Source organism: Mercenaria mercenaria, chromosome 9, assembly GCF_021730395.1.
Source record: "Mercenaria mercenaria strain notata chromosome 9, MADL_Memer_1, whole genome shotgun sequence".
NCBI lineage: Eukaryota > Metazoa > Mollusca > Bivalvia > Venerida > Veneridae > Mercenaria > Mercenaria mercenaria.
Window position 1 is genome coordinate 71,788,077 of NC_069369.1, and position 26,529 is coordinate 71,814,605.

Here is a 26,529-nt window from a genome sequence, read left to right on the forward strand (position 1 = left end):
GAAAACGCTTCATCTCTTTGCATTCATAAATGTGTTGAAAAAACACGAGTGCACGGGAAAAAATGGAAGTATAAATTTGTGTAAATATAAATTGTAAGTGTATTGGAAAGTTTTAACTCACCAAATGTAAGTGTACATACTTTGATATTGTACTGTATACAAACTAATTCCATATAAATGTACACAGCTACCCTAAGCACCCCTTATTTCTACAATGAAATAATCGTTATGAATAATCAGCCTAAGGTCAACCATCGCGGTCAAGTTGCAACTACTATATCTCAGTAACCAATGAAGATACTGATTAGAAATGTCATTTATGCCATCAGATGGACTCGGGAAATCAGGGTAGATAACTTTTGACTGAATTTATGACAAATTACCTCCCTTTGTTTTATGTAAATGAATATACCTCAGCAGCATCTAATGAGATTGGTTTTAAATGTTATTTAAGTCTTCCAGGGTAAGGAATAGTAATGCTAGAACAAAAATGCAGCATTTAAGCCAAGGACCCTCAAACTTGGTATGGAGATTGGTTATGACTAGTATGTGAGCCACAGGTCTAAAGGGACTGTTCCAAAAAATATTTATCCTTATGATATTTAAAGCGTATGTCTATGTGATCATGATGGCCAATCCTAATGATATTTAACCTTTAGCCTGCTGAAGGCAAGTTATTTTGCCTTTGCGACCAGTGCAAACCATTAGATCAGTCTGCACGTCTATGCAGGCTGATCATGGTCTGCACTGTTCACAATTCAGACAGTAAATTTTCAGTGAACATCCCTTTGAATGATAATGCCCAAATTGAATGATAGACCAGTCATCAGTCATACTTCATTGCAGACCTAATCTGACAGCATGGTCTAAGAATTATTTAATTGCATTTATTTAACCACCCTAACATTCTTAACAACTTAATTTTTATCAGTCCTAACCATACATAAAACAAATATCAATAAACTTTTGTCAAGTTGTATAATAGGCACGGTAGAACCAATTATCTTAAGTTAAATGCCCTTGTTTCAGCAAAAAATAATTGTTTTATCATACATCAGCTATTGATATATACCAGTAATTTCTTCCTCTCGGATCATACTCTGAATGTGTATTCCTGTGAGCAGTCTAGGGCCATCATGTTCCTCTTACTCAGGGATCTGTCCACATTTTATACACTGTTAGTTTTTATCCCCTGCCGAAGGCAGATGGATATAGTTTTGGCATTGTCTATCCGTCTGTAACCATATCTATGTCATGGTATAGAGTAAGTTTCATTTAGACTGGTTGTGGAAGACAAGATTTATGGCCCTTTGCATAATGCAATTATATATATATATATATAGTAGTATTTGAGAGAATTTATACGAACTAAATCATCACCACAATATACCAGACCAATTACGGCAAAGCGCCTAGCAGTACAAACAAACAGGTACATGCCACAGCAAGTCCACTAACCCAATAAGGTTAGTTTCGATGCTGCTTTATATACGAGCCCGAATTGTACAACACATTCGTACTGGTTCAGCATTTGCATATATATACACAAATCTCTGTTTTCATGTCTCATAAATCAGTAGTGACATTTTAGTCTTTTTAACTGATTGGGGCCAGAGAAGCTATATTTTCTCTCTCTGAAAGTTAACTGGATCTCGAGGATACATTGAATATATAGAGATAGTTTCCATTAAGAGATAACTAAATTCAGAACAGTTGACTTTCCCATACGTGAGATCTGCTAGGATACAAGCTCGCATTATATATTACATATACAGTGTCTTTATTCCACATTTTGTCCGTCCGGAGTCTCATTTCTCAGAATTGGTTAGTAGGATTTCAATAAAACATTGCAGCAATGTTAATTATAACTGCTATAAAGAAATGCAGCCCTGCAAGTGGATTGCTGGAGGAAGACAAGATTTATGACCTTTTGTACTTGTATATGTAGACATAAATGGTCCATTTTCTGTCCGTCAGGAGTCATATCTCAGACATGATTTAAATGGATTTCAATAACACATGGTAGAAATGTTAAATGCTGTAGAGAAATGCGGCCCTGTAAGTTACAGATATATTGAATGATAACTCAAGAATGCTTGGGCCTAGGATCATGAAAGTTGATAGGGAGGTTGATCATGACCAGCAGATGACCCCTATTGATTTTGAGGTCAGTATGTCAAAGATCAAGGTCACAGTGACCCGGAGCAGTTAAATGGTTTCCGGATGATAATTCAAAATTGCTTGGGCCTAGAATCGTGAAAGTTGATAGGGATGTTGGTCATCACCAGCAGATGACCCCTATTGATTTTGAGATTATTAGGTCAAAGGTCAAGGTCACAGTGACCAGGAACAGTAAGACGGTTTCCGGGCGATAACTCAAGAATGCTTGGGCCTAGGATCAGGAAAATGGATAGGGAGATTGGTCATGATTAGCAGATGACCCCTATTGATTTTGAGGTCATTAGGTCAAAGTTCAAGGTCACATTGGCCAGGAACAGTTAAAAGGTTTCTGGACGATAACTTGAGAACGCTAAGGCCAAGGTCATGAAAGATGACAGAGAGGTTCATCATGACCAGCAGATGACCTGTATTGATTTGGAGGTCAGTAGGTCAAGGTTACAGTGACCCGTAAACATTTAAACAGTTTTCAGACAATTACTTGAGAACGCTTGGGCCTAGGATCATGAAACTTGCTAGGGGGGTTGGTCATGACCAGTAAATGACCCATATAGATTCTGAGGTCAGTAGGCCAAAGGTCAAGATCACATTGACCCGGAACAGTTAAACCCTTTCCGGACGATACCTTGAGAACTCTTGGGCCTAGGATCACGAAACTTAATAGGGAGGTTGATCATGACCAGCAGATGACCCCTGTTGATTTTGAGGTCCGTAGGTTAAAAGTCAAGGTCACATTAAGCCAGAACAGTAGAACTTTTGTTAACAGTGAGCAAATAATTTCTGTTCCTTGTGCAATTACTGAATGCATCAAGGGGGGCATTTCGTGTTCGACGAGCTCTTGTTGCTATTGGATATTGTGACCAAGCTTAGTACATACCTGTATATAGCTTTCTTGGAAACTGTTTTATAATATGTGTTTTGGTCACTGGGGTCAAGGTCAATGTTGTTGTTACTAAAAATATAAAATTGTTTCTGCTCAGTAACTTTTGTAAGGAGTAGGGTATTGCGTCCAAACTTGGAATTTAGGAAATTGCATGGAGACCATGGTTTTAGATGTATTTTGGGTTGCTTAGGCCAAGGTCAGATCATTGTTGCTTAAAATAGACAAGTGGTTTTCTCACGATAACTTCATTTAGGAATGAGGTAAGAAGATCTAACTTGGTAAATAAGAAACTTTCATTGAGACCTCTCTTGAGAAGTCTTTTTTTTTCATTTTTTGGTAGGATAGGTCAATGTCATTGTTACTAAATTTAGAAAAACAGTTTCTATAAATGATTTAGAATGGGTAGTTTTCAAAAAGACTGAAATTCAATTGCATTTAAGTGCTTTTTGCAGGCAGAAAATGCTTCTCCAAGGGTAAAACCTTTATCCCATTCGGCAGGGGATACCAGTTCACTAAATTTGCTTGTTATTCCAAATATCTTAAGATTGTAGGTTACGTCAGAAATGAGAATTCCTTTCTGGTTTGCATTTTTAGCCCGACTATTCAAAGAATAGTCTAGATATTCTACTCACCCTGGCGTCGGCGTCGGCGTCACACCTTGGTTAAGTTTTTACATGCAAGTACATACAGCCATCAGTTAAAGGCATATAGCTTTGAAACTTATTTTTTCTTTTTCTAGGTCAATTACCAACCTCTCTGGGTCAAGTCCCATAACTCTGACATGTATTTTGAGCAAATTATGCCCCCTTTTGGACTTAGAAAATTTTGGTTAAAGTTTTACATGCAAGTTACTATCTCTAAAACTAATGCAGATATTGATTTGAAACTTCACATGTGTCTTCGGGGTTATAAAACTAGTTGATAGCAGCAAGTCCCATAACTCTGACCTTCATTTTGGCCAAATTATGCCCCCTTTTGGACTTAGAAAAATCTGGTTAAAGTTTTGCGTGCAAGTATACAGCTATTTCTAAAAGGCATATAGATTTGAAACTTATTTTTTTCTTTTTCTAGATCAATTACCAACCTCACTGGGTCAAGACCCATAACTCTGACATGTATATTAGCAAATTATGCCCCCTTTTAGACTTAGAAAATTTTGGTTAAAGTTTTACATGCAAGTTACTATCTCAAAAACTAATGCAGATATTGATTTGAAACTTCACATTTGTCTTCGGGGTTATAAATCTAATTGATAGCAGCAAGTCCCATAACTCTGACCTTCATTTTAGCCAAATTATGCCCCCTTTTGGACTTAGAAAATTCTGGTTAAAGTTTTGCGTGCAAGTACATACAGCTATTTCTAAAAGGCATATAGATTTGAAACTTATTTTTTCTTTTTCTAGATCAATTACCAACCTCACTGGGTCAAGTCCCATAACTTTGACATGTTTTTTGAGCAAATTATGCCCCCTTTTAGACTTATAAAATTTTGGTTAAAGTTTCACATGCAAGTTATTATCTCCAAAACTAATGCAGATATTGATTTGAAACTTCACATGTGTCTTCGGGGTTATAAAACTAGTTGATAGCAGCAAGTCCCATAACTCTGACCTTCATTTTGGCCAAATTATGCCCCCTTTTGGACTTAGAAAATTCTGGTTAAAGTTTTGCATGCAAGTACATACAGCTATTACTAAAAGGCATATAGATTTGAAACTTATTTTTTCTTTTTCTAGATCAATTACCAACCTCACTGGGTCAAGTCCCATAACTCTGGCATGTATTTTGGGCAAATTATGCCCCCTTTTGGACTTTGAAAATTCTGGTTAAAGTTTTACATGCAAGTTTCTATCTCCAAAACTAATGCAGATATTGAATTGAAACTTAACATGTGCCTTCGGAGTTATAAAACTAGTTGATAGCAGCAAGTCCCATAACTGATATGCATTTTGGTCAAATTATTCCCCCTTTTGAACTTAAAACTCTTTTGATATTTAACCTTTTTGGGTAATATTTTCCTGCTTCTGTGACAATATTTCGAATAGTCGAGCTTGGCTGTCTTATGGACAGCTCTTGTTTTTTACCGAGTCCAAAGTTGTTAGGTAGGTAGGAATTTTGTTTTTGTTTGGTTTAACCTTGCACTGACACAATTAAAGGTCATACGGGAACTTTCCAATATTTGATTGTGGAGCAAGACCCCCAGGTGCCCCTCCTTGCATTATTTCATTACGGGCGGGCACCTGGGTAGAACCGTCAACCTTGCGGAAGCCAGCTAGTTTGCTTCCTCAAATGAAGAATTCTATGCCTCAGGTGAAGCTCGAACCCGCATCTGTGAGGGGCAAGTGATTCAAACTCAGCAATCTCGGCCATGGAAGCCCATAAATGTAAGGTAAGAAATGCTAAACAGGAATGTTACTCACAAACCAGCCCCTGTTACAAAATAAGATTATATTCATAGGCTACTAGTTTTGTTTGGAGAAAAATACACAAGTTTTGTATAAGAGATATTGTGCAACTAAAGGAGCCCAGTATTGTTCTACAAAAACACAGAGTGCACATTTTTTGATGCAAAGTTAATAATGTTTCTCTTATATAAACATCCACTCTTATATTGATGATATAAATTCTTTATTTAGTTCTGATAAAAGTGAAAATATCACAGTTAATGAACCTTATTAGTGTGATACACATTAAAATGACGTCATATACCAAAAATGAAATTGTGTATGGAAAAATATTTATGTCTTGGGTCCAGTTTTTAGCATGCGGAGGATTAAAACATGTGTGACATAAGATAAGAAAATTATTTGATTCAGTTTTTTTTTTGTTTATTTGGGATAAAGACGTTAAATGACTTCTATAGATTGGCCAATGTGCACTATGCTGTTTTTCTTAGCAGTGCAAAAAAGGAATATAAAAAAGGTCAGGGTTTCTATGGTCAGCAAAAAAGTTGGTGGAGTGAGGGGGCAGGGGAGGGCTTTGATTTTTTTCAAGGTCAAACCCGGCTGTATATATTCCAGAGTAACTGTGGAAAAATTGCGGACGAATGCAAAACTTCCATGGAATGTAGGTACTTTCCATGGAATAGTCAGGAAAAGTCACCTGTTATATAACATGTCCAGAGTGATTGCAAATTGAATATTAATCGACACTGCGGAAATGTAGCACTTTGAAAAAATTCTGGTCATTTAACTCTGGAAAATAACTCTGTCATTTTCTAAGGGATTCTAAACACATCAGAAAACAATTAGCATCAGACTGGGAATACCATGTGATCCAGCTCAACCAATTAGATGAACTGATCTTACAGAGGAATTTTCAAAATGTGTAACTGGAAGTCTATGTTAACAAGTTGTGTAAAAATTAGTGAAACTTTATTGTGTGAGGTAATTCAGTTCAAAGTTAATATTGAGGATTCTTGAAATTGCTCAAGTAAGTTTTGTTTACATAAATGACCAATGAAACAATACATACATTTGTAATTATGCTAATTAACACATGCATGTATATTTGTACATCAGTCATTATATAGCATAAAACAGTGAATGCTAAAGTATAACCAAAGGCTTCACAAAAATTTTATAAATAATATGCATATATGAAAACAGATATCTTTAGGTACTTTCTTTGAATGATTTCATCATTATTTAAGTGTAACTAATCTTTGTTCGAAACTATGTATATGCTTAAAATATAATCTAATCGGTCACTTTTAACTGGCAAAGATTCATTTTCCTTTTTCTTATATATCATATAGTGTTTAAAACTACAAAAGTGATCACATGCAATAAAATCATATTGCTTGTACTGAAGTGTTATTGCTCACTATACATGTACTGCAAAAAAGTCTGTAAATCACATTTATTGCTATTGAATAATACTGTCAGCAGAACTTCCTGGACGACTGCGGAATAACTCCGGAAAATTGTTCACGGACGTCCGTGGAATCACTCTGGAAAATTGTCCATGGAAAGTTCTCCGGAAATCCCTGGACATTTTTCCGCAGTATTCCATATCAAGCTCCGGAAAGTTTGTCCGAATACTCCAGAGTCCAGACTTCCATGGAAATTCAAAGACATTCCATGGAAACTTCTGGAATTTTGACTGCCGGGAAGTATTATCAGGGAATTTTGAATTTGGTCAGTGAATTTTCAAATTTCAATAAAAGTCAGGGAATCTTATCATTTCAGGCTGATGATCAATAAAAACATGTAGTTTGAATGCTAGGGCAGTTTCTTCAAATTTTTCTCATTAAAGATAGTATATTTCTGTTCTTTCGTAAGTCCTATGATCGAAGGTGGGTATATGAAAATCGCACTGTCCGTCCATGCGTCCGTGTAATTTCTTGTCCGGTCCATAACTCTACCATCCATGAAGGGATTTTGAAATAACTTGGCATAAATGTTTACCATAACGATGTGTCATGCGCAAGACCCAGACCCCCTAGCTCCAAGGTCAAGGTCAAAGAAGTCAAAGGTTAACAGGTGTCCAGTTCATAACTCTGCCATGGTCTGTTTCTTGTCGAGTCCATAACTCTGCCATCCCTGAAGGGATTTTAAAATTACTTGGCATAAATGTTCCCTATAATGAGATGACATGTCATTCGCAGGACCCAGACCCCTAGCTCCAAGGTCAAGGTCACACTTAGAAGTCAAAGGTTAACATGGTCTTTTTCTTGTCTTCGAGTGGCAAGGGAGATCACTGCTTAGGAGTTTGCTATATAAGAAACTGTTTGATTTCGTCTAAAAATGGACTAGATTTTTGAATTACTTCCCTTTGTTCTTAAAGTTTTCCTATTTTAGTACAGCTTTGATAAAGACCATTGTAACTTTTTGCATGAAGGCACTTTACTCGCGAACCACTGCACCCAGGACCTTCAAACTTCACATGCTGATAGTACTTATTGAGTACACCACCCCTACTGACTTTGGGGTCACCAGGTCAAAGGTCAAGGTCACAGGGGCCAACGTTAACTTTTTGCATGAAGGCACTTTACTCGCGAACCACTGCACCCAGGACCTTCAAACTTCACATGCTGTTAGTACTTATTGAGTACACGACCCCTACTGACTTTGGGGTCACCAGGTCAAAGGTCAAGGTCACAGGGGCCAACGTTAACTTTTTGCATGAAGGCACTTTACTCACGAACCACTTCACCCAGGACCTTCAAGCTTCACATGCTGTTAGTACTTATTGAGTACACCACTCCTACTGACTTTGGGGTCACCAGGTCAAAGGTCAAGGTCACAGGGGCCAACGTTAACTTTTTGCATGAAGGCATTTTACTCGCGAACCACTGCACCCAGGACCTTCAGACTTCACGTGCTGATAGTACTTATTGAGTACACCACTCCTACTGACTTTGGGGTCACCAGGTCAAAGGTCAAGGTTACAGGGGCCAACGTTATCTTTTTGCATGAAGGCACTTTACATGCGAACCACTTCACCCAGGACCTCTAAACTTCACATGCTGATAGTACTTATTGAGTACACCACCCCTACTGACTTTGGGGTCACCAGGTCAAAGGTCAAGGTTACAGGGGCCAACGTTATCTTTTTGCATGAAGGCACTTTACATGCGAACCACTTCACCCAGGACCTCTAAACTTCACATGCTGATAGTACTTATTGAGTACACCACCCCTACTGACTTTGGGGTCACCAGGTCAAAGGTCAAGACGCTGCGGGGGCATTTGTCACCATTAGTGACAGCTCTTGTTTTATCTGAAAATTGCGGAAGAAACAACAGCAGGATTTTGGGGTAGATAGGTCCAGTTTCCCGTTTGGTGGATCCCACTGACTTCTACTGTTGTTTTAGCAGGGTCGGTCGTTTGTCGAAAAGTTTTTAACAAGGTAGCGGAGTTTAAAGGCAACAACCCATGAATTAAAGAAGTGGGGTTGCAACACTTTTAATGTATTGGTGTCATGATTAAGTCGTGACATCAATACATTGTATTGCTAGAGTCGGCTAAACTAGAAGTTGATTTCACATAAATGTGTAGAATTATACAACCTGTGCTCCAAGAATTGTGAAAGTTGGTGTATTATGTGATATCATGTTGAATTTTGAAAAAAAATAATTAGATTTTTATATTCTACTAGATACTTTCAACCTAGCTACATGGAAATACTTTTAAAAATATGTCTTCTAGCTTATAGTTAAGAATAAAAGAAGGAATCCATGATCCTTATTTGTCAAAACATTATTCTGTATATCTGAAAATTGTGGTTTTGTTTTGTGGAAGTCGACACAATGGCTATTCTTAATTATTAGCCTTATTTATTTAATACATAACGTTTTGTCAAGAAAACATTTACTCAAATATTATATGTACAATAGACTGGTGAATGTAGAAAGTAGCTTGATTACGTCAAAAATATATATTATTTGTTATTGATATAGCCCGCTGCCAACTGTAGATTTGTTCGTTATTTTTCGAAACGCTATAACATACAACTTGAAACCTGGCAAACATTGATAGTCTTGGGAGTTGAGCAAATTTATAATCTTGGAGACATGATTACTGTGAGAATCATCTTGGAGTTGAACTTTTGAGGTGTTGAATTCTTGGAGTTGAACTTTTCTGGGTGTTGTGGCTGCAGTAAGTGCATGGTACTGTACGATGTGCATTGCCTGTAGTCGTCTAATTCTACGATATTATTTTCATATCCTTCTAATTTACGCTTGATAATTCTTTTGATTTACTAATTTATCACCACAACTTAGTAATTCTTGGAAATACGCTTCAACTTACAATTATAAAAAAAACTTGACACATAGCAGACATTAATAATATTGGAGTTGAACTGCTGGAGATCTGATTAATTGGAGAATAGTCTGATAACCTTATGAGCAGTAGGACCACAATGACGTTTTTGTTTGTTTTATCTTTCTTAAATGATATGCGCAGTTTGGGAACACCGGGAGCGCATTTATGTACACAATGATTTTGTAGTTACTGTTGAATAAACATGGTTTAGAAAACATCGTCTGCTACTGATTAAGTCATACCTAAGAGAGTCCGTCACCAGTGCCTTTGTTTAGGCTTCGTTGACATACCCTCCATTGTTCTCATTGTTCAGGGTGTACAGACATTGACTTACTCTCTATTTTTCTCATTACACCGTCTGCTCAGATTCTAGATCGATATCGGAGATATATTTTACTACTTTATTACATGTTAAACCTAGCTCTTTGTGTAGAAAAAGATCTGAGGAGATGCACATGGCTACCTATGGGAGTCAAGCCATGGTCACGTAGCTTATAAACATCAGCAGAATTCTTCTTTACAATCGAGCACCAATAAAGCTGATATTTGACATGAAAATAGCCTTTACTAGTCGGGAAAGTTGCACTATGTACTAATATGGACTACAGTTGAGTAGACCACAGTGGCATATCCGGCGAATAACTACCTTCATTCCTTTAATACCAGTTCCTTTGAAAGTGAAGGCTACATACACACTTCTTCCCAGAACAACATGTATTTCTTCAGATTATAATTTGTTAACAGCATACTGAAAGGTTTCAACCTTTCTGTGCTTTCAGCGCTTTGATTTAAGTAATATAGTTTAAAAATTGGTGCTATCATATCAAAATCCTCTGCATGCATTCTGTTAGACTTAAATATTAATTTATTACTTTCATTTATAACTGCACTTAAATCATTTTAACTCCTTGATTGCTAAATTTGTTAAATAGACACTTCCACATGCTCATTTTAGTCTTTCCGTTTGCATTTTATCACATTCCTTGAGCAAGGGGCTTCCTTTGCCGAGTACTTAATGTCGCTGACTTCAAATCACTTGCTCCTCGCTTGTGATGAAATAATGCATGAAAGCTGGAAAGTTGCCATATGACCTATAATTGTGTCAGTGTGATTTATACCCAACACAAAAAAGCAAATTCCTTGAGCAAAACATTAATAATATACAAATAGTGCAGACCAAGATTAGACTGCATGTATGTGTAGGCTGGTCTTGGTGTATGCTACAATCACAAAAAGGCAGGAGGCCAATATTTACAAATAAATCTTGTTAACGTAACTGAAGAAGTTTGGCAACTTACAAAAAATGAAAATGGTCAGTGAAAATTGATTTTGGTCGGAAAAGTCAGGGAAATATAGTTCTCCTAATTTGTGGAAACCCTTTTCATGTAAAACCTGTTTTTAAACACATTTTTTAATAGTTCAAAAAAACTTCAAATGATTAAATTTAAAAAAAAATAAAGTGATGGGAAAAACCAAATTTACAGTATCCATCTTTTTAGCTCACCTGTCACATAGTGACAAGGTGAGCTTTTGTGATCGCCCCTCGTCCGTCGTTCATCCGTAGGTCGCCCGTTCACAATTTCTTGTGAACACGATAGAGACTACAGTTTGCAATCAATTTTAATCAAACTTGCACACAAATTGTATTGGCATAATATCTCGGTTCCTTTCGAAAACTGGCCAGATCCCATCATGGGTTCCAGAGTTATGGGCCAAAATTTACTATTTTTGGCTTGTGAACACGATAGAGACCACATTTTGCACTCAACTTTAATCAAACTTGCACACAACTTGTATTGGCATAATATCTTAGTTCCTTTCGAAAACTGGCCAGATCCCATCATGGGTTAGAGTTATGGCCCCTTAAAGGGCCAAAATTTGCTTGTGAACATGATAGAGACCACATTTTGCAATCAACTTTAATCAGACTTGCACACAACTTGTATTGGCATAATATCTTGGTTCCTTTAGAAAACTGGCCAGATCCCATCATGGGTTCCAGAGTTATAGCCCCTTTATGGGCTAAATTTGCTATTTTTGGCTTTAGAACACAATAGAGACCACATCTTGCAATCAGCTTTTATCGAACTTGCACATAACTTGTATTGGCATAATATCTTGGTTCCTTCTGAAAACTGGCTAGATCCCATTATGGGTTCCAGAGTTATGGCCCCTTAAAGGGCCAAATTTTGCTATTTTGGCTTTTGCAGCCATATAGAGACTTCATTTATGGTTTGATTTGATACAAACTTGCAAATTAACTCTGACCCTAACCTGTCAGATCCAATCATAGGTTCTAGAGTTATGGCCCCTGAATGAACATTGAAAGTGCCAAAATATGTTAATTTTTACCTTGTGAACATGATAGATGCCACATTTTGCATTCAACTTTAGAAAATCATGCACAGAACTTTAATCACAATAAGGTATCGGTTCCCGTTGCTTGAAGGTCAAGGTTACACATTGAGGTCAAGGTCAGCACTCATCCATAAAATGGTTATATTTCTGCAACTATTGATGGTATTGGTTTTGAAACTTAATGTACATCATCAGGTTGACTTAGACACTATGCACTTATTTTATATCTGATTACCCCCCCCCCCCACACCACCACCTCGATTTTAATCATAATGGATTTGTATAAGTAAGTAGTTATAGGACTCATCTGAAATTTCATTATTGTCACTAGTTGGACTGAGACAATCAGGGTTGATAACTATGGACTGATTTTATATCAAATTACCTCCCTTTATTTCAAATTAAAATGGGTATATCTCTGTAACTAATGAAGATACTGATCTGAAATTTCGTTTATGCCATCACATGGACTTGGACAATCAGTGTAGGTACATATTGACTGAATTTATGACAAATTACCTCCCTGTTTTTTTAACTCACCTGAGCACAAAGTGCTCAAATGTGAGCTTTTGTGATCGCCCTGTGTCCGTCATCGTCCGTCCGTCCGCCGTCCGTCGAATGTTACTCTCAATAAATCTTGGATGAGTTCGATATTTGGTCATCTGGGGTCAAAAACTAGGTCACCAGGTCAAATCGAAGGAAAATTTGTTAACACTAGAGGTCACAATTTTGGCCCAATCTTAATGAAACTTGGTCAGAATGTTACCCTCAATAAAATCTTGAACGAGTTCGATATTGGGTCACCTGGGGTCAAAAATTAGGTCACCAGGCCAAATCAAACATAAAGCTTGTTAACACTCTAGAGGTCACAATTTTGACCCAATCTTAATGAAACTTGGTCCGAATGTTACCCTTAATAAAATCTTGAACGAGTTCGATATTGGATCATCTGGGGTCAAAAACTAGGCCACCAGGTCAAACCAAAGGAAAAGCTTGTTAACACTCTAGAGGTCACAATTTTGGCCCAATCTTAATGAAACTTGGTCAGAATGTTACCCTCAATAAAATCTTGGTCGAGTTAGATATTGGGTCAACTGGGGTCAAAAACTAGGTCACCGGGTCAGATCAAAGGAAAAGCTTGTTAACACTGTAGAGGCCACATTTATGACTATCTTCATGAAACTTGGTCAGAATGTTAATCTTGATGCTCTCAAGGTCCAGTTTGAATCAGGGTCATGTAGGGTCAAAAACTAGGTCACCAGGTCAGATCAAAGGAAAAGCTAGTTTTCACTGTAGAGGCCACTTTTATGATCATATCTTAATGAAACTTGGTCAGAATGTTAATCTTGATAATCTCTAGGTCACGTTTTAATCTGGGTCAGGTGGGATCAAAAACTAGGTCACTAGGTCAAATCAAAGGAAAAGCTTGTTAACAGTCTAGAGGTCACAATTTTGGCACAATCGTAATGAATTTTAGTCAGAATGTTACCCTCAATACAATCTTGGACGAGTTTGATATTTTGTCATCTGGGATCAAAAACTAGGTCACTAGGTCAAATCAAAGGAAAAGCTTGTTAACACTGTAGAGGCCACATTTATGACTGTATCTTCATGAAACTTAGTCAGAATGTTAATCTTGATGATCTTTAGGTCAAGTTCGTATCTGTGTCATGTGGAATCAAAAACTAGGTCACTGGGTCAGATCAAAGGAAAAGATAGTTAACACTTTAGAGGCCACATTTATGACCATATCTTAATGAAACTTGGTCAGAATGTTAATCTTGATGATCTTTAGGTCAATAGATCAGGTGAGCAATACAGGGCCTTCATGACCCTCTTGTTTATGTAAATGAATATACCTTAGCAGCTTCTAATGAGATTGGTTTGAAACATTATTTATGTATTCCATGGTAAGAAATAGTCATGTTAGATGACTCTTGATTGAACGCTTATCAGTATGAATACTTTTCTAATGTATTGTTATAAAGGCTTGTACTCTTCTACATGCATATACCAATACATGATTACCTCCCCTGATTTTAATAAAAAATGGATTTATCTCAGTATGTATTTATAAGACTCATTTGAAAATTCATTATTGTCATAAGTTGGACTGAGACAATCAGGGTAGATAACTATGGACCGATTTTATTTCAAATTACCTGCCTTTGTTTCAAATTAAAATAGGTGTATCTCAGTAACCAATGAAGATACTGATTTGAAATTTCATTTATGCCATCAGATGGACTCGGACAATCAGGGTAGATAACTTTTGACTGAATTTATGACAAATTACCTCTCTTTATTTTATGTAAATGAATATACCTCAGCAGCATCTAATACAATTGGTTATAAATGTTATTTATGTCTTCCAGGGTAAGGAATAGTCATGCTAGTACAAAAATGCAGCATTTGAGCCTAGGACCCTCAATCATGGTTTGGAGATTGGCCCTGACTAGTGACCCATAGGTCAAAAGGGACTGTTACAAGAAAATATTTATCCTGATCATATTTAATGTATATGCCTATGTGATCTATGTCAAAACTTGACCTTATCATTAACAGCAATGGTACTCAGGTGAGCGATATAGGGCCATCATGGCCCTCTTGTTTACTAAGTTTATAATTGGGCAAAACACAAGATCCATCCAGCTGGTTTTCTTAAAGAACCAGGGATCTTCCTCAATGGTCGAAAGCTGGAAATCACACCATATGACCTACATTTGTTTTGGTGTGATGTTAAATCCAATGAAACCCAGATTTTTTGCTGAATTACTGGCCGTATTGTTTGTATGCTTATAACTTCAGTATTACCTCTTTTTGCAGGTTTTGATATTGGAGAAACAAGTGAGATAACAGCTCAGGTGCCACCAGGAGAAAGTTTAACATTGGCTTTTTTAGAACGTTGGATACCGATGGAATCCAATCCAGTGACACTTGGGGTTATCATGGAAATATTTCATGACCTCAGAATGGAATATATTCTTCGGGAGTTGGAAAGAAAGACCGGTGTTAAGTTCGAGGGACGAGAAGAAAGAGATGTTTCTCCAGAAGTAGGTACTTTTTCTCAAGGTGGGGCAGGACTTTCAGACCAAGAGAGAAATAAAGTTGTAGATGGCAGAACCCGTAATAATCCTAATATTAACATGCCCACTGAAAAGATTTCTGGAACTGACAAAAGTGTGTTGGATGTTGCAAGAAACAGGCATATTCCAATCAGGCAAAGCCCAAATGAAGTGTGTCCTGGCAACACAAAAATTGTACAAGAATTGAGGCCAACTTCCTCTGGACAAACCAATAATGACAGTGAAGGTTTCCAAATTCAAGCAGAGACAAATAACCTGGGTAGATCTGTCTCGAATTGTTGTTCGAATACCGAAAATTCGACATACGACAGCATGCCCAATAGCAGTTACATGAATGACCTTGATTCTGGAGATGACAAAAGGTCAGTCAATCATCACTCGTCCAACATCAATAATACAGGTGATGAACCAGGAAATGCAGAAAGCCCTGCAGGTAGTGTTGAAAAAGTTGCCAAATGGATTTCAAAAGAGGATGGAATTACTCACAATTTCAAAGTAGAAAAAACAGAATGTTCTGAGAGATTGGCAGAAATGAATGCAGTTGTAGACAATTCTGAAAATCTTTTACATCATTCGAAGCACATAACTGGTCTGCGGACATGCGAGTGGTCAAAAATGGATTTTGACGAAGAAAAGATATTGGGAACTGGGCAGAACATTAGTGACATTATCAGTCAGTGTGATCCACCAGATTCAAGAGAATCTTCTATATCTGGTATTTCTGCATCATCATCTTTGCCTGTTGAAGGAAAAAGAAAAAAACCTACAACAAAAGCCATTTTTAATAGTATAGAACACTATGTAGACCATTCGCTGGAGGATGATAAGCAGGCTGCTCCAGAAGAAACAAATTACTCAAAAGAACTAAACAGCATTGAAAAGAAGGCTGAAAAGAAGTTGCCAGGACATGACATATCATTTAGTAGTCCTGGTGTAGAGATTAACAATAGTTTTGGTGTAGAGATTAACAATAGTTTTGAAGATCCTACAGGAAGTTTTAAATTTGACTGGAATCTTTCAAGAAATGAAGAAGCAGTTTCTATGAATGGAGAAACAGGTACAAGAGATGACAAAGCTGAACAGCCATTGTTAACAAATCAGCTATTGGACCAACAGCTTGATCAGTCAAATCTGACTCTTCAGCATACTGGTAATGAGGAGATGGAACTAACAAGAAGAGGACCATTGTCTCTGGATTTTCCAGAAAGTGCAAGTAACCAAGTGCACAAATTTAAAGAAGTTTGTGACACTGTTGGAAGAAACATGTCAAGTGAGCGAGCTGTTATAGGGAGCACAACAGCATGTTCAGAACCTGTGACATTTAACACAGCAGTTATTGAGTCTGTGTCATATAACAGCACAAAAGGTGAAATAGTGACAGTGAACACAGAGTCTTTACAAAGCAGTCTGACTGTCGAAGAAAATGAAGTGTCTGATGTAGTCATCTATAGAAATAACTTATCAGATTAAGACCCAAGGAATTTGGTCTAAAAGAATCATTTAAAACTATGTACACATTTGTAAAAAGTGTTGTTATATTTTCTGATCATGGATCATGGAGTCCATTCATTATCTATAATACGGTTAAAGAAAGAAGAAAACTGGAGTGTAATTCAATATCTATGCAATGGAATTCCACTTTATCTGGTGCTAGGGGGCGGGAGAGGTGTTGCACTTAGAACAAGATGATGTGTCATATGATGTGTGCAAAACCTAGACCCAAAAGTCAAAAGGTCAAAGGGGATATGGATTTGTGGTTTGAAGATCAAAGAATGGGAGTTTTATTTGTTCATTAGGATCTAATTTCATAGACTTACACAACATTGATGATTTTAAAGTACACAGAAATTCTGGTTTTTAATAAACAAAATGTAAATAATACTAAAAAATACATGGTACTGGTTGGGAACCAGTATCCAGACAGGACCAGTTTCCAGACATATATAATAACCACTTCATTAATAATCACTTCAGTTAAGTGTTATTCAGGTGATCATTGTATCCCATCATTTAGATGTTTGTTCTTCGTTTCTATTAAAAACACTTTCTCAAGACTGTATTTACATTAAGTTTACATTTACATTAACCTCACCTGTGTTTACAAAACTTCCTATGGTCACATAGTGGTATTGAGTTAGTATGGGGCATGCCTAATAGCTTTAATTTGTTAAGGTATCATGTTGGGAAGAAGTAATAAAACTACATATTTCATTTTTTGCTGATGACATAAATCAGGGCTTTTTTTGTGCTAATTTTACCACACGAACAACGAAGCTGTAAGTGGGGATATACTGGTTTCAGGTTGTCTGTCCGTAGACACAATCTTGTGCTCACCAACTGTCCTCATCTCCCTGACATTTTAATGAAACTTCACACAAGTGATCAGTAAGAACTTTGTTTTTTGTTACTGTACTATATACATAGAGTCTGCATATGCAATCTTGTGCGTGCTTAATCTCCAGAACCCATGCACACAATTTAATGAAACTTCACACAAGTGATCAGTACCAACCCTAGCTGTGCATGGTGCATGTTAGGTTCTTTCAGAAAAAAAATTCTGCACAGTTATGGGACTTTGGCTTTTGTTACTATGCTATATACATAGTCTGCATATGCAATCTTGTGCACGCTCAATCTCCTGAACCCATGCACACAATCTAAAGAAACTTCACACAAGTGATCAGTACCAACCCTAGTTCTGCATGGTGCATATTAGGTTCTTTCAGAAAATCATTCTGCACAGTTATGGGACTTTGTTTTTTTGTTAATATACTATTTAATGAAATTTCACACGAGTGATCAGTACCAACCCTACTTGTGCATGTCAGGTTCTTTCAGAAAAATATTCTGCAGAGTTATGGAACTTTGTTTTTTTGTTACTATACTATATACATAGAGTCCATATACATACAGTTCACATAATTATGCAATGTTGTGTGTGTCAAATTGCAGTGTACTGTGTCAGTGCATGCTGGGGGCAGGGGGTGGTTAGGGGTACATTCATCACCTTCAAAGACAGCTCTAGTTTTGTTCAAAATCTGTTTGAATTATCAAGAATTTGTGAATTTCTAGTTATCCAGAGTTAGCTTCTCTTGCTTTCATAGCTGCTTTTGAAACTTGGGTTATTATAAGCCCGAAGGGACGTATTATGTTATACCCCCGGTGTCCGTCCGTCTGTTAGCAATTTCGTGTCCACTCTGTAACTCTTGAACCCTTTAAGGATTTTGAAGAAACTTGACACAAATGTTCACCACATCAAGTTGATGTGCAGAGTGCATGTTTCGGACGGCTTGCTTCAAGGTCAAGGTCACTCTTAGGGGTCAAAGGCCATATGACTTTGTTTCGTGTGTATATTGCTCTGCATTGCGATGTTCTTGTTTTTATTGGGCAGATCCCTTTTTTGTTCACGTACAATAAAAAAATTTGAATTTCTTCCCTTTTATGTTACTATAAATAGCCTATTTTGTAACTTTTTTTATTATTGGCTGTAGGAAAAAAACTGAAACCATTTTTCTGTGGTACAACATGGATGGTACCACCAATTTTTAGGTGTATTTTGACATATCTGTACCTGGTAAGGATTTTTTGTGGACTTTGAATTGTTTTTGTGGACTTAAAATTTTTTTTGGAAATTCTTCCCTTTGTTGTTCCTGTCCTTTGGGCTTCAACTGTCAAGTTCTTTAAATTTTGCTCCCATCCTCTGATATAACCCTTCGGGCGTATATTGCCCCGTTTGGCGGAACTCTTGTTTTTAATGTGCTGTTGGAAAGATTAACGATGATAAAAGATAAAATCCACAAGAAGATCCTTTGGAAGCACAGAATGCAACCAAGTAGAATAATAGCCGACTCGGTTTGATTGAGTCTGTTCATGAGTGGTAATAGAAATTGCAACACCTCTCATGCCCCTAGCATCGGCTTAAGCAGAACTCTATTACACAGGTATTGAATGTACTCCATGATCGCAAAGGACCAGAAAATGTAACAACACTGAACACTAAGATTTGTAAAAAAAATAATTTACTTATTTCTATATCAAAACAACAGCAAATTATTCTCAAGATATTTGTCCAGCTACTTATCTACACCACAGGGAAAATGACTACTTTTTATACCCATCTTCAAAGGAGGGATATATTGTTATGCAGATGTCGGTCGATCGTTATGTCGGTTTGTCGGGTTTTAGACCAATCGGTTTCCGGATGATAACTCAAGAACGCTTGGGCCTAGGATCATGAAAGTTGATAGGGAGGTTGATCATGTCCAGCAGATGACCCCTATTGATTTTGAAGGTAGTAGGTCAGATGTCAAGGTCACAGTGACCCGGAACAGTTAAACGGTTTCTGGATGATAACTCAAGAATGCTTAGGCCTAGGGTCATGAAAGTTGATAGGGTGGTTGATCATAACCTGCATATGTATCTTTCAATTTTGAGATCAGTAGGTCAAAGATCAAGGTCACAGTGACCAGGAACAGTTGAACGGTTTCCGAATGATAACTTGAGAATGCTTGGGCCTAGGATCATGGAAGTTGATACGGAATTTGTTCATGACCAGCAGATGACCCCTATTGATTTTTGAGCTTCTTACAACTTTGTCAGAATATTAGTCTCTATAAAATCTAGGTCAAGTATGAAACTTGGTTATCAGAGGTCAAATACTAGGTAACTAGGTTAAATCATTGGAAACCCCTGTTAACTTAAGTTCAAAGCTGAATTGCTTGAGGCCAATAACTGATTACTAAATTAAATCATAGAAACACCTTTTTAGCTCACCTGAGCCAAAGGCTCATGGTGAGCTTTTCTGACTGCTCAGTGTCCGTCATTTGTTGTGCGTCTGTCAACATTTTCTAAAAAATCTTTGGGATCACCAGGTCAAAGATCAAGGTCACAGGGGCCAACGTTATCTTTTTGCATGAAGGCACTTTACTCGCAAACCACTGCACCCAGGACCTTCAAACTTCACATGCTGATAGTACTCATTGAGTACACGACCCCTACTGACTTTGGGGTCACCAGGTCAAAGGTCAAGGTCACAGGGGCCAACGTTAACTTTTTGCATGAAGGCACTTTACTCGTGAACCACTGCACCCAGGACCTTCAAACTTCACTTGCTGATAGTACTCATTGAGTACAGGACCCCTACTGACTTTGGGGTCACCAGGTCATAGACAATGTCACAGGGGCCATCGTTACTTTTTTGCATGAAGGCACTTTACTCGCGAACCACTGCACCCAGGACCTTCAAACTTCACATGCTGATAGTACTCATTGAGTACACGACCGCTACTGACTTTGGGGTCACCAGGTCAAAGGTCAAGGTCACATGGGCCAACGTTCACTTTTTGCATGAAGGCACTTTACTCGCGAACCACTGCACCCAGGACCTTCAAACTTCACATGCTGATAGTACTCATTGAGTACACGATCCCTACTGACTTTTGGGTCACCAGGTCAAAGTTCAAGGTCACAAGACAGGGGCCAATGTTAACTTTTTGCATGAAGGCACTTTATTCGCGAACCACTGCACCCAGGACCTTCAAACTTCACATGCTGATAGTACTTATTGAGTACACGACCCCTATTGACTTTGGGGTCACCAGGTCAAAGGTCAAGGTCACAGGGGCCAATGTTAACTTTTTGCATGAAGGCACTTTACTCGTGAACCACTGCACCCAGGACCTTCAATCTTCACATGCTGATAGTACATATTGAGTACACGACCCCTATTGACTTTGGGGTCACCAGGTCAAACGTCAAGGTCACCAGCTCAAACGTCAAGGCGCTATGGGGGCATTTGTCACCATAAGTGACAGCTCTTGTTGCTTTTGAACCGCTTGATGAATCCTCAAAATTTGTTTAGTTTGTAGCATCATTGTTAGGTTATCTTCCAGATTTTTTTCCAGTGGGTGCATTTGGCACCCTTTAGGGACCGTTAGAGCTAAAAAAACAACAGAAATACCTTCTAACAACTTTTAAGCACTGGATGGATCTTCTTCAGACTTGGTGTATAGCATTTTTATAGAGTCCTCTGTTAAATTTCTTCAAATATGTAGGTGCACTTGACCCCTTTAAGGGTACATTAAAGTTAAAAAGAAAAATATTTTAATGGCTTTTCTGCCAGATCTTCATTAAATTTGGTTTGTTGCATCTTTGTAAGGTCCTATCTCAAATTTGTTCAAATGGAGTCACTTTCGCAGTTTTGTTTTTTGAGCTTAACTATTAATTCAGAGTGTCATACGTATATTTAAAGTCAAATAGTCAATTTCAGGTGAGCGACTTGGGACCATTTTGGTACTCTTGTAATTGTTGGTGTAATTTATGCAACCTTGATATCCATGAAAATCATTCCCCTATGATTATTAATGATCTCATAGTAATGTTTATTCAGTGTGACTGTATATTTAAGGTCAAATAGTCAATTTCAGGGGAGTGACTTAGGACCTTTTTGGTACTGTTGTAATTGTGTGTTGGTAGCTAATATTTGTTTTGGGCGGTGAGGGGACTGATGCTACCTTGATATCCATGAAAATCGTCCCCTTAGATTATTAATGATTCCATAGTAATGTTTATTTATACACTCAGTATTTTATATGGATACAACCTTGTAAATGGACATTTGATCTGTTTAATGCTTTGTATCAAATTTATTTGATTATGTTATATTGTTCTTTTTTATTTGCCATTTTAAAAAAATTAAAGGGATGAATATGGATTATAAGCATAAGCTATACTGTCATAATGTAGCAGCATGCAGTGATTGTGGTAAGTCATTACCATGAAATGTAAATGCCCCCAGTGAATTACTTCCCTTTATAGTATTTTCTATTTCTTGCACTATTTTCCTTTAGTTTGCATACTAATATTTCAAATTTGTGTGAATACTGTACATATAAGACAGACTTGATCAGAAAAAAAGTTTCATTTGATATGGAATAGTCCATAATATTTAAATCAGTTGCATTGTTTTCTAGTTGCCCTTGCCATTTGTAATTTTTCTATTTTCTGTATTTTTTATACACTCATTTTACTATCATGAACAATTTCATGTCCAAGTGGGTGTACAATGCATCAGTAGTGATAGTCTTGTTAATCATTATGTAATATTACATAAAATTGATCCTGAAATATGTATTCTCCACAAGTGCACAGAATATAGAAACAATGTATACAGTACAGCTTTAATGAAATAGAAAATGATGAAATTTTACAATTTTGTTGGAAACAAATTCTATGTTAACCATTTTGCTTAATTAATTTCAGTGAATTTGTTAAAGAAGCTTTAACAAATTTGTTTAATTTTGCTGATGTTGCAGGGTATAATGTTGGTGGAAATTTCAAGTTCTTTGTGTGCTTTTATACATTCCTGACATTTTTATGTAGTAATAGTGTTTTAGTGGTGTAACCTGTGGTGCTTTTTCTTTTTCTTTTTTTTATAAAATAGTGCAATATGTTTAGGTTACTGTCTGCCTTCAATGTTTATCAGGAAATGATGAACAATAAGAGAGAGTGTAATCTGTTTATTGCCCTATCATCTAATTGAACACTTCTGAAGATCCCAAACAATAATGTGTTTTGAGGATACATGTTATCTCATTGAACCTTTACCCTGCATAATTTCTAAAATGGACCCATCCATCATTCAATTTGAGCAGTTCCACTTATTATTATGTCTCCCCCAGGAGACATATTGTTTTTGCCCTGTCCATCCGTCCGTCCTACCGTCCGTCCGTACGTCACACTTCATTTCCGAGCAATAACTGGAGAACCATTTGACCTAGAACCTTCAAACTTCATAGGGTTGTAGGGCTGCTGGAGTAGACGACCCCTATTGTTTTTGGGGTCACTCCGTCAAAGGTCAAGGTCACAGGGGCCTGAACATTGAAAACCATTTCCGATCAATAACTAGAGAACCACTTGACCCAGAATGTTGAAACTTCATAGGGTGATTGGTCATGAAGAGTAGATGACCCCTATTGATTTTGGGGTCACTCCATTAAAGGTCAAGGTCACAGGGGCCTGAACATGGAAAACCACTTCCGATCAATAACTAGAGAACCACTTTACCCAGAATGTTGAAACTTCATAGGATGATTGTACATGCAAAGTAGATGACCCCTATCGATTTTGGGGTCACTCCATTAAAGGTCAAGGTCACAGGGGCCTGAACATTGAAAACCATTTCCAATCAATAACTAGAGAACCACTTGACCCAGAATGTTGAAACTTCATAGGATGATTGGTCATGAAGTGTAGATGACCCCTATTGATTTTTGGGTCACTCCGTCAAAGTTCAAGGTCACAGGGGCCTGAACATGGAAAACCATTTCCGATCAATAACTAGAGAACCACTTGACCCAGAATGTTGAAACTTCATAGGATGATTGTACATGCAAAGTAGATGACCCCTATCGATTTTGGGGTCACTCCATTAAAGGTCAAGGTCACAGGAGCCTGAACATTGAAAACCATTTCCGGTCAGTAACTTGAGAACCACTTGACCCAGAATGTTGAAACTTAATAGGATGATTGGTCATGCAGAGTAGATGACCCCTAACGATTTTGGGGTCACTCTGTGAAAGGTCCAGGTCACAGGAGCCTGAACATTGAAAACCATTTCCGGTCAGTAACTTGAGAACCACAAGACCCAGAATGATGAAACTTCATAGGATGATTGGTCATGCAGAGTAGATGACCCCTAACGATTTTAGGGTCACTCTGTTAAAGGTCAAGGCCACACGGGCCTGAACATGGAAAACCATTTCCGGTCAATAACTTGAGAACCTCTCGACCCAGAATGTTGAAACTTCATAGGATGATTGTTCATGCAGAGTAAATTACCCCTATTGTTTTTGGGGTCACTCCGTTAAAGGTCAAGGTCACAGAGGCCTGAACATTGATAACCATTTCCGATCAATAACTTGAGAACCACTTGACCCAGAATGTTGAAACTTCATAGGATGATTGAACATGCAGAGTAGATGACCCCATATTGATTTTGGGGTCAGTCTATTAAAGGGCAAGGTCACAGGGGCCTGTTCATGTAAAATCATTTTTTGAAAATAACTTGAGAACCACTTGACCTACGATGTTGAAACTTAAGAGGATGATTGGACATGCAGAGTAGATGACCCCTATTTATTTTGAGGTCACTTGATCAAAGGTCAAGGTCACAGGAGCCTGAACACGGACTTGAGAACCACTAGGCCAAGAGTGTTGAAATTTAGCGGGATGACTGGACATGCCAAGTAGATGATCCCTATTGCAGCCAACCATCAGTGTCTCTTTGACTTTCGCTCCTGACCCCTATTGACTTCTTGCCTATAGGACTTTGCATTGGGGGAGACATGCGCTTTTTTACAAAAGCATTTTCTAGTTTGAAGGGGTGTTCACTGAAAATTTACTGATTGAATAGCGAATAGTGCAGACCATGATCAGCCTGCACGATGTGCAGGTTGATCTTGGTCTGCACTGGTCGCAAAGGCAAAATCATTTGCAGCCAGCAGGCTTAAGGTTAATTACCTTGTATGTGTCATGTTTAACTTATTAATTGCATGTACATTATGAATGCTTGATTTTATGTTTGAAGTGAACATGTTACAAAAGATAAAACTTAAAAGGAAAAAAAAGGAAATCACTCGCCTGTATAACATTTGTTGTTGTTTTGAGCTGTTTGTATCTTTGTATAAATAAATTGTACTTGTAAAATGCATGTAAATAGAACTTTAATTGTGTTTATAGTGTTCTTAGGAACTTATTTGTCACCTTAACCCTTACCCTGCTTAATTTCTATAATGAACAGTACCATTAACTGTTAAAAGAGGTGCTTACCAAAAAGATACTGACTGAATGGCGAACAGTGCAGATCTTGATCAGACTGCACAATTTGATGTGCAGTCTGATCATGAACTACACTGGTCGCAAATGCAAAATCAATTGTTTCCAGCATGATAAGGGTTAATATAGAAAGCAGATAAGATTATTCGAAAGCAGTTAACTGCTATATTCAGGAGTTAACAGCTATATTCACAGAGTTGACCATATGTCCATCTCTTACTATAAAATCGTTGTGCATATATATTTCTGTGATTTTATCAGTTTGATCTGATCAAGAATTAGAAAAAAAGAGGATTGAAGTTTATGAATTAGCTAGTTAATTAGGAGACATTCTTCTGTTAACTCTTACCCTGCTAAATTTCTATAATGAACTTGTCCATCTTTCAATTTGGTCAGTACCATTAAAGTTCTGTTAAAAGGAGTGCTTACCAAAAAATACTGACTGAATGGCTAACAGTGCAGATCATGATCAGACTGCACGCATGTGCAGGCTGATCATGATCTTTACTGGTTGCAAAGGCAGAATCAATCGTGTTTTGCATGATAAGGGTTAATATGAATATGATATTTCCTAAAGTGCTTGAGTATCAATCAGGGTGAAGGACTTTTCAGTTGTTTTGTACACCTGCCAGTTTACCAATACATTTCTTAGAATGAGACGAAAATTAAGATCCACTTTTGATCTGCTCAAGAGGGCATCAAAGGATTGGCCATAATTTTCTAAATATTTCTTTTTATTTATGAGTATTTTTGTTGGCATCTTATAAGTATTCTTTAAAACATTACCTTCAATCTGTGCTTTTTGGCAACATGTATAAACTTGGAGCCACTCTGTTTTTTCATTCATTTTGCTGTCCTGAAATTAAAATCAGATCAATTTGAATAGTTGTAATTATTTCGTTTTTCGTTAATGTAAACTAAAAATAAACCTTTAGCCTATTTTGCCTTTGCGACCAGTGCAAGGTCTGCACTGGTCGCTATTCAATCAATAAATTTTCAATGAACACCCCTTCGAATAATAAATGGTACTGTCCAAATTAAATGATAAACTAGTGCATTTTAGAAATTTAGCAGGGTATTATAAATGGTATAATATCAGTTTTATATGACTTGTGTGATAACTGTTATAGACTGTCCTTTGTGATATCTTTATGATATGATATTTTTAACCAGTAATGCTTATGTGAGAATGTTGATTTCATATTAAAAATGTACGTGTTTGCTTTCTCCATCCGAGACTTGAAAGTCCGTCTACATTGTGATGCCTTTCAGTAGTATCCTTGTGGTATACAGACACCAAATTCCACCACTGTATCAAACGTTGGCCGTCGGTCTAGTGGTAACACGCTTGACTGTCAATCCAGAGGTCCGGGGTTCGAATCCCGGTCCAGGCACTGGAAATTTCTGAGATGCTAGATAT

General features: G+C 37.3%; 1 protein-coding gene across 1 annotated transcript in view; it reads left to right on the plus strand.

Moving 5' to 3' along the window:
- LOC123547428 (uncharacterized) overlaps positions 1-26,329 on the plus strand; it is a 59,489-nt gene extending 33,160 nt beyond the window's left edge. The window contains exon 5 of the mRNA XM_045334532.2: positions 15,016-26,329. Coding sequence (XP_045190467.2) covers positions 15,016-16,745 — 1,730 coding nt within the window. The 3' untranslated portion in view covers positions 16,746-26,329. The remainder of the gene's footprint in view (positions 1-15,015) is intronic.
- Positions 26,330-26,529: the final 200 nt, after the last annotated feature.